The 9,154-nt window shown below is 54.9% G+C and overlaps 1 protein-coding gene across 1 annotated transcript; it reads right to left on the bottom strand.

The window, feature by feature from the left end:
• Positions 1-265: 265 nt before the first annotated feature.
• On the bottom strand, positions 266-1,724 carry CCDC182 (coiled-coil domain containing 182). Its single transcript, XM_025851576.2, has one exon. It carries the CDS (start codon positions 1,056-1,058, stop codon positions 597-599), a length of 462 nt encoding a protein of 153 aa, XP_025707361.1. The 5' UTR covers positions 1,059-1,724; the 3' UTR covers positions 266-596.
• Positions 1,725-9,154: the final 7,430 nt, after the last annotated feature.

The following is a 9,154-nucleotide window of genomic DNA, read 5'->3' as shown; positions in this document are numbered from 1 at the left end:
TTGGCCAGACGGCGGACTAAGTGCAGAGGAAGTTCCGGTGCGCCAAAGTCAACAAAGACAAGTGAGATATGACAACTGTCTAACAAGGAAAGCAGGCGGAAAAGCTCACTGGGCCGGGGGAGTTGAACTACAAAGGTACAGTACTCGGAGGCCGCTCGGGGCTCGGGCGAAAGATCGACCCCCCTCAGTGGACCACGCATCGAGTCACGACCAGGAGAGCCTCAAGTCATCAAAAGAAAGGCAAATCTGTTCAACACATCGATTTAAGAAGATTCAAAAGAAACACCATGTTATACCTTTGAGCAACATCACCATTACAAACAGGGAAACAGTTAACGGTGAAAGTTACAGGTGTCTGAAAGACGGAGGGTTGGGGCGCCTCCTTCTGTGGTGATGCTGGCCAAACGGAGCTTCACCCCAAGAACATACTGGGGCCTTTTCGCCTCTCGGCAAGGTGTTATTGAGGTAGAAGGAAAGCAGTGGACATGGGGAAGGGGGAGCAAATGTACAGGGACTTAGGGTTGGTCCTTCCATTTAAAAAAAACCGTCTTCTACTCGCTGCTCGGCGGGAAGCTGGGCTTGCGCGGGAGGAGGCCTCAGTTTGCCTGGATCTTCCTGGGGGCACCGAGCGCGTCCCGGCCCGAGCCCAGCAGCATGCGCTCCAGCCGCTTGCAGTGCTCCCGGAGCTGCTTCTCGCGGGGCAGCAGGAAGGTGAGGACCTTATTGCGCACCACGCCCCGGTCCTCCTCCTCCCTCAGCCGCTGCTTCACGCGGGCCGCCTGCTCCCCTTGCTGCGCCAGCTCCCCGTTCATCTCGCAGAAGGCGTCCTCCAGGTAGTGGATGGCCTTCAGTGCCTCCTTCTTAAAGTCCTCCAGCTCCCGTTGTACCCCGGCCACCTTCTGCTGCAGGCTGTCCAGGTCAGCCGGCGGCAGGAGGCAGGAAGACCAGGACTGAGGGAGGGAAAAGTCTCCGGACTGGAGGCCGCGCTCCACCATCTTCTTCCCTTGTAAGGTGTTCACCTTCATGAGGATGGACCCAGCGTGGTAAAGCGGTTCCATCGTTTCTCTTCCCCGTTTGGACAAAGAGAGGGAGCTAAGAGACCCGTCTGGTCCGTGAATTTATTTATTTATTTATTTGGGGGGGGGGGCCTAGAGACACAATCCTTTGGAGTGGAGAAACCCCACACATTGTGACATCGGGGCCCCTTCAGCCAACCAGGAGGAAAGCCGCAATCCATTCATTTGCATATTGTAGCCTCCCTGGTTGGTTATCCAGGGCTCCGTCTGCTCATCTACCCAAACTGTCTTTCTGTTATATGGATTTTCATCGACTCATCCCCCTCCCAGAACCAGAGCACCAGTCTCTCCTTTTACAGGAGGGACGAACCGAGGCCCAGAGCGGGGCAGTAAACGGGCCAGCGCAAGGCAGGCCCGGCCAGTGAGCGAGGAGTGGGTGCTCTCCCATACCCGGTCTCTGGGCCTCGGCTCCTCACAGGGAAACTGACTCCTTGGCCACCTCGGACGTCCTAAGATCTGCACAGCCTTTCCTTGAAACCTCTCCTGAAGCAGGAACTGCCTTCACCCTGTTTTCCTGACCTAGGACCTTGTCCTTCCAGATCCCCGTGGCACAAGAAATTCCATGGGGACATTGTAAGAGATGATGCCTAAGCTCACTTCTAGCTCTAAAAATGCTAACAAGAAAAAGAAAGGAAAGTAATTTCTGATTCCAAATCCATACTCTTTTTTTTGTTGTTGTTAAGCTTTTTATTGATTTATTTATTTGTGAGAGAGAGATTGAGAGAGCACAAGCAGGGGGAGTGGAGGGCAGAGAGAGAAACAGGCCCCCCGCCGAGCAGGGAGCCCGATGCGGGGCTCGATCCCAGGACCCTGGGATCATGACCTGAGCCGAAGGCAAACGTTTAACCGACTGAGCCCCCCTCCCTGGGCATCCCCCAAATCCACACTCTTATAACAATGCCAGCATTCTAGATAATCTTAGAAGTTATAAGGCATGTACGTAGGTTTTGATGTGTGGTCCACAGCAGTGCTGAGGGTGAAATCCCATCACTCATTTATTCAGCAAGTACCGAGTGCTCACTCTGCACCTTGACCAGGGAGCAAATGTGAGCAAGAGGGCCTGGTGCCCACTCCTGCCCTGCCGGGTCATGCCTGAATGTCGACACAGATAAGAAAAAAACATACGGAAGGGTGAACCTCGCACTTCTTACCTGAATACTCTAAGAAAGGAAAACGTTTCTAGCTAGGTTATGTCAGTTTAGTCAAGAACAGACCTCTCTCCTGCCTATCTCAATGTCCTGAGCAGACTTCTCTCCTGGCCTCCAAGTGTGAGCATCTCTCCCACACCGTGCCTCAAATCCAATCTATCCAAAGCTGGACTAGTTATCATTTTGCCCAAACTGCTTCTTGTTCCAATAGTGACATTAAACCAATGACGCCAGCGTGGGGTAGCACCCACATGAGAAACCAGGGATCAGCCTAGACCCCTCTGCATCCAAGTGGCTCTGGATTCTGTTGACTTTGCCCTAAGCTGAGCACCCCAGGACCAAACGGCCTGGGCGAGGTCTCAGCTCCACCACCTAAAAGCTGTGTCTCTTTGGCAGATGACCTCACCTCCTCCATAAAGCAGGGACGCTAATTCGGTGGTGTGCAGCTCCCTGGACAATGGGGGGGACGGAGAAGGCTCTGATTTATAGTTGTTGGCGATTTCCATGGTGTGAATACTCCCACCATGGCTGTTTTTGAGCTACCCACATGACGTCTCTGGGTAGAAGTGCACACAGCCAGCTCTCCTGAGCGGTGCGAGCTGACCCCAGCCCCACATGACCCCTGATGAGGACAGCTACTGTCCCTGGATGAGCACTGACCTAGTGGAGTGCCCCGCAGGAGGCATCAGAGAAGGCATTTTGTAGGGAGGTAATGGCTAAACTAAGGCAGAATTTTGAATCTCAGGATGGGGCAGCAGCTCTAATTATTGAGACAATGTTTGGCGAGAAGAGGACAGCTGCAGGAGTCAGGAGATCGGGAGTATAAAATTGGCGTAGGACCACGGGTCAGTCACCTACCTCCCTTCTCTGTTCCCTCTGGTACAATGTGAGCAGGTGGGAGATAGCTTGTCTGCAGTCTCTAGTTCTAAGATCCACGCAGCTCTTCCTTTGAACTGTTCCTGAGGCACTCACCGCCTTCCCCCTTTTTTTGTGACCTGGGATCTTGTCCTTCCAGACCCTGATGGCACAGTAAATTCCATGAGGACAAGGAGCAGCATTTCTCATCCTATGTACCCGCGAGTGTCCTGCCTGATGCCCTGCACATAATGGCACTCAGAAAACTAGATGAAATAGAATTTATGTTTGTAGGTGGCTATCAACGCCAAAGACTCCCCTAGCTTTCCCTCTGACATGGCGCCACCTACTGGCCTGAGCGGGAACAGCATGCCCTTTATTCTGCCTAAAATCCAGCCGGGCGGGGGGCCTGGGGAGATGGTGTACACAGGCTTCTGGCTTGTGGTGTACTCGTTAGGGGTGTGTGTGCAGGCCCCGCACATAGTAGGTTCTCGATGAGTATTTTTTTTTTAATCAGTGAAAGAAAGAACGTGTGTCTGTCTTCTGGTTTCTGTCATTTTTTAGTGTCTTTTCTGTTTGTGCCTCTTTCTCTCTCTCTCTCTCTGATTCGGATTCTCTGCCTCTTTATCTCCGTCCCCCAAAGGGAATGGTGGAAGTCATAACCAGAACTATGGAAAAAAAGTAGCAAAAGTTAAGAAAGAATGGCAGTCTCTAATCTCCCTGGTGCTCTTTAAGGAGCTTTCAGTTCATTGCTCCTCGGAACCAGCCTGGGAGGACCACTTCCACACGAGCCTCAGCAGAGGTTGAGGGAGAACGAGCATTCTGCCCACAGGAGACCCCAGGCTCGGTGGCCTCCCGAACCTTCGGAGAGTCCTCAGCAGGGACGACCCCATGTGCACACACTCTGAATGTTCTCCCCCCGAAGTTCTATCATCCAGGGCTGTGCTTTCCTCACAAATTTCCTTCCAGTCCCAGGAAAGGAAGGAGGCAGATCGATTTGGCTCCTTCAGGATGGCAAGGGCAAGGGCTTCTAGCATCTCTGGCAAGGCATTTCCAGCCCACTGTCAAGAGGGTTTCCCTGCCCCTGGCCTGTTTCTGCAGCTCACAGGCTCCCCACATCTCCAAAAACTGGGGAGATGGGGGGCAGGGGGAATCAACCCCACAGAGATCCAGACCCCACCCCCTGAGAATCAGACAACCTGAATGGGTAGGGGCTCAGGAGTGGGCATGTTTTAGGAGGTCCAGGGTTGGGCACCCCTGGATCGGAGCACATTCCTGCTGGTCCCTGCCCACCCCTGGAGAATGGAAACCACCTTCCCCAGCTTCTGCCATGCATGCCCTCCCATGCTTCTGCCTCTGTGTGTGAAATAAACCTTGATCCTTTTGGGCTCAAGAAAAGGGACACAACACAGGCGCACTCCTTCACATATGTCTCTTTCTTTCTTTCTTTTTAGCGAGAGAAAGAGAGAGAGCACAAGTAGAGGGGAATGGTAGAGGGAGAAGTAGGCTCCCCACTGAGCAGGGAGCCTGACGCGGGGCGGGCTCAATCCCAGGACCCCGGATCTTGACTGAGCAGAAGGCAGACGCTTAACCAACTGAGCCACCCAGGTCCCCTCGTATGTCTTTATTTATTTTTTAATTTATTTACTTTAGAGAAAGAGAGAGAGTACAAGCATGAGGGGCAGAGGGAGAAGGAGAGAGTCTCAAGCAGACTCTGCACTGAGCGCAGAGCCCAACGTGGGGCTTGATCTCATGACCGTGAGATCACACCCTGAGCTAAAACCAAGAGTTGGATGCTTAACCAACTGCACCACCCAGGTGCTCCTCATGTATGTCTTTTTAAAAGTGAGGGAAACCCTCCAAAGCTCCTCAGAGCCCCATTCCTAACCCAAGCACTGGCTGGGGGTTGGAGGTCCTGCAGATAGCTCACACTAATCACAGTTCCCCTCCTGGGCTGGGTCTGGGCCTCGCCTCCCTGAAGCACCTGCTTCCAAATACAAGGACTACACTGGGGTTCTGTGCCCAAGCGAGATGGGGAGAATAGGCAACCAACTGGGGCTTCTGCAGAGGATAGTTATATTTGCAGAGGAAACAGCAGAAGGCCCATGCTTAATTCCCCCAAATGAATTACTAATGTCAGCTTTCAGGCGGAGTAGAGAAACAGTCTTCTAGGAATTCCTGAAAACCGGTCTATCTCTCCCCATCCCAAGAAAAAGTTACGGAAAAAAAAAAAAAGAAAAAATTAGAGCAATCTCTCACAAACACTGAAAACCATGTGGTTGGACATTTCTAAAGCAGAGAGAACAGCTGTTGGCCCTATCCAGAACATTCTTTTCCCAGAATCCCCTGGGCCTGGGCCTCTGTCAGCGGCAGCTGGCCTGGGTGAGGATGCGGCTACCCAGCCAGCGTCTCCCCAGATGTGCCCCTATCAACAATAGCAATCTTGACACGGTGCATTTTAAATCCTATAGAGGATCTTCCCCGTGTCTGTCCATCCACCCCCACCCCACCCCCCCCACCCCCCGCCCCAGCCACCTGGCCCGCCTTCCATTCATCCATCCATCCAGGCGCGTATTCGGTGACATTCGCTGAGTACCGGCCCTGGGTACACTGAGTCAGCAAACAAGAGAGAGAAGACCCCTGTTCTCAAGCCGCTGGCGTTTCAGTGGAAGGAGACAGACAATAAAGTGAAGCAATCAAGAAATAAGGTGATTTGGGCTGGTGCTAAGTGCTCAGAAGCAAGGAAACAGGGCAGGGTGACCGAGAGCCTGGGGCCAGGGGCGTTCAGGCAGGGCCTTTGGGAGGGCGGGCATTTGGGGTGAGACAGCAGGGGAATATGCCTGGGAGTCACATTCGGAATGGAAGCACAAGTGGGAAGGCTTGCAGGCAGGAAAGGGCTGGAGGAATTTAGAAGGCCTGGGTGAGTGGGGGCCACGAGGAGGAGGAGGGGAGGGGAGGTGCGGGGGCCCCGCCGTGGAGAGACATGGGGTGGTACCCCCAGTGTCCCCCGTGCAGCACCAGGGCCGCCAAGGGCTACTGTGGCTGTGCCTGCCTCCCTGCCTGGCAGCTGCTGTTCCAGTCTGGGGAATGGGGACGGAGCTGGGCTGGGGGTGGGGCCCGCGGTGAAGAACCAGACTCAGTGCTGTTCCCGGTGATTAACTGACCTGGAGCCAGAGCCCCAAGGCGCGGTGCTAAAAATACCTGCTTCCCTCTGAGACGTGGCCCCTGCCACCCAGCAACCGTTACCCATCGCCATTTGTCATAATTTGACACTGATAAGGAGTATCCGCGGGGCCGTGTGTCTGCAAGAGTCGGATCATCCACAGCCCGCCGGCCAGCTGGTCCTCAGAAACTGTCTGTGCCATTTCCTACTGGAACCCTTCCCCCATCCCGGAGCGCCCGCCTTGGCCACCCCCGGATGCGCCTGCCACCTGCCCGCCGCCCGCCGCCCGCCGAGCCCCCTTCTCCCCGGCTGGAGCCTGAGCCGACCCGCCCCCGGGGGTGGGAGCCCAGGCATTCTCCAGAGCAGGAGCGCGGTCGGGCGCCGCTTCACACCGAGGCAGCCCTGCGGCTCGGAAGGGAGCCATCCAGCAGCGGCTCTGCCAGCCCAGGGCGGGACTTTAATTAAAATATGTAAAACATCTTGGTGGGAGTGAATCTGAAGACACAGGAGTGGTCCTTGGACAGGAGAAATGCAGGCGCGCCCCCCTCCCACTGCCCCCCCCTCCAGTGGAGCTGGCCCTTCTCCAGCCCCGGAGGCCCAGGCTTGTGCCAGGAGCGCCTCCAAAGCAGGCTGGGGCGCGCTGACGTCTGTCATGCACCATCCACCGCTCCGCTGGGCACGGAACTCAGGAGACGCAGAACAAGCCTCACAGAAGAGGGGCCCCCCGGGGTCCGCAGACCAGCGTGGTGGCCCTGAGAGCACGCCAGGAAGGGCCCGACGTCACCCCAGCTGCAATATTCTATCCTCGCCCTCAACACTGGTTTTCCTAAACGACCCTTGGGGACACCAGTACCTGGACACTTATATCGACACCTCAGCAAAGCCATTTCTATTCCCCAGACTAAGACGCGCCCGAGGTTTCCTCTTCACTCCGACGGCCTTCTGTGTGGGCAGGAGCCGTGGTCTGCGTGGTTTAGGACCAGCACGAGCAAGCTTTTTTGCACGAAGATCAAATCAGAAAACAATATAGGCCCAAATTTTTAATCCCCATCTTTTCTTAAAGTCAGAAAATGCCATCGTGTTAACCATCCTTCCTTTTTGCCCATTGCTGAAGGAATCGGTGATTCTGACTGAAATGTCAGGACCTGCCCAGATACTTGCAGCACATTTCCTCGACAACGACATAGTTTGTGCGGAGTGTTGAGGGGCCTGGGGAGGCCAACTGCACCCTGACCCCCGCCAGAGACTAGGAAGCAAAAAGAGACCCGCTGGGAGCTCCCGTTGTGGGGAAGCAAGGGGCAGGGCTGGGCTTTGGAGGTGAGTCTCTAGGGAGAAGCAACAGAGCGTGAGCAGGAGGGTGCTGTGGGCCCAGTGTTGCGCCAGCGGCGGATTCTCCTTCCTACCCGCAGCCCTCCCGGGAGGAGAGTGGGCAGGAGAGCGGGCCAGGAGGGAGCCCAGGGGCTCTGTAATAACCCACCCTGAGAGGAGCTGCAGCTCCCTCTGGCCCGCACCCCTCTGGCCTGGGCCCACTTCCTCAGGCTGGGCTAGAGCCACAGCCTGCCTGTCTGGGTGTCAGGCTGAGTTATATGAGCTTAAAAACCAAATCGCCTCCTTCCTGGGTTACTTAACTGTCTGTCTGGCGAGGCCGGGGGATCTCTGGTGACAGATACCAGGGCCTGCCTGGCCGCTCCTGACAGAGGAGCTTTGATCACCTGGAAAACTCCAGACGCCAGGACTCCTAATGATGAGTAATGACCTCAAACCCTCGGAAAGTTACCCAGCACGCCATGCGGCGGGGACACACACTCCTTCCCACAGAAGCCTGGGCCAGGGAGACGGGGTGCCGGCATCCTGTGTCCTGGGGCGGAGTCGGACCCCACTCCCACCCCAGCCAGGGTCCTGCCAGCTCACAGATGAGGCAGAGGTGTTTCTGGCTGCAGGCACTTGGCTGTCACAAGGGATGGTTTGGGGTTCAAGGGCTAGAGTTTATCTTTTGTTCAAGAGTGCAGCCCCCCATTCATTCATTCATTCATTCATTCATTCAACACTCATTTACCTAATGACTACGATGAGCCAGGCATGGTTCTCGCTGCTCAGGCAGGAGATGGCTAAGATGGGGCGTCTGTCCTGAGAGAACTTGGGACCTGGCACGTCCAATGTCACAAGCTCTGGAGAGGCTGCAGGGCTCCAGACCACCCAGAGCAGGGCGCTCCAAGTTAGACTGGCGCTTCTCCCAGGCACGAGCAGCAGGCTGAGGATGGAGTTTGAAGATCCCAGGCCCTCCTAGGCTTGAGGTTCAGTTTGATCCTGAGTGAGCCCCTAGCCCTAAGTCTTACCCACATCCCTCCATCTGGAACAGCCTTATGCTCTGAGGTTGGCTGGGAAGATGTCAACTCTGAGTCCTCTGTTTTGGCTTCCGAGACACTCAAGGCCAGTGATTCTCAAACTCTGGTATACATTACAGTCTTTGGGGGAAAGTGTTAAAAGTCATTTTTAAGGTTTGGATTTCTCCCTTAAGAGATGCTAATTCAGGAGGTCTTGGGAGACTGGAGTTAGGGTGACTAACCCTCTTAATTTGCCCTGAACCAAGGAGGTTCCTGGGATGTGAGACTTCACGTTTTAAAAACCAGGCCTGTCCCAGGAGATCTGGGACAAGTCACCCTGGCTGGGGCAGACACTGTTAGTCTCTGCCCAATAACATTCTTTTCTTCCTTGGGTCAGAGAATTTTATTTGGATCAGGCAGTAACATGCTCAGGGAAGGTGAGCCATCACCCAGCCCCAGGCGCCGAGCCTTGATGCGTGGATGCATTCAGTAATGCTCTTCCCCACTGCTACTGCCTGTCACCCACCTCACACCAACGAGTTGCAAAGAGAAGACTTATGGAAAAATATTACGTCTGATGTGAAAGAG

This window comes from Callorhinus ursinus, unplaced genomic scaffold, assembly GCF_003265705.2.
Source record: "Callorhinus ursinus isolate GAN/ISIS: 27379988/994484 unplaced genomic scaffold, GSC_fseal_2.0 scaffold34, whole genome shotgun sequence".
NCBI classification, from domain to species: domain Eukaryota; kingdom Metazoa; phylum Chordata; class Mammalia; order Carnivora; family Otariidae; genus Callorhinus; species Callorhinus ursinus.
The sequence above is the reverse complement of the archived record's forward strand: the minus strand, read 5'-3'. Positions and strand labels throughout refer to the sequence as shown.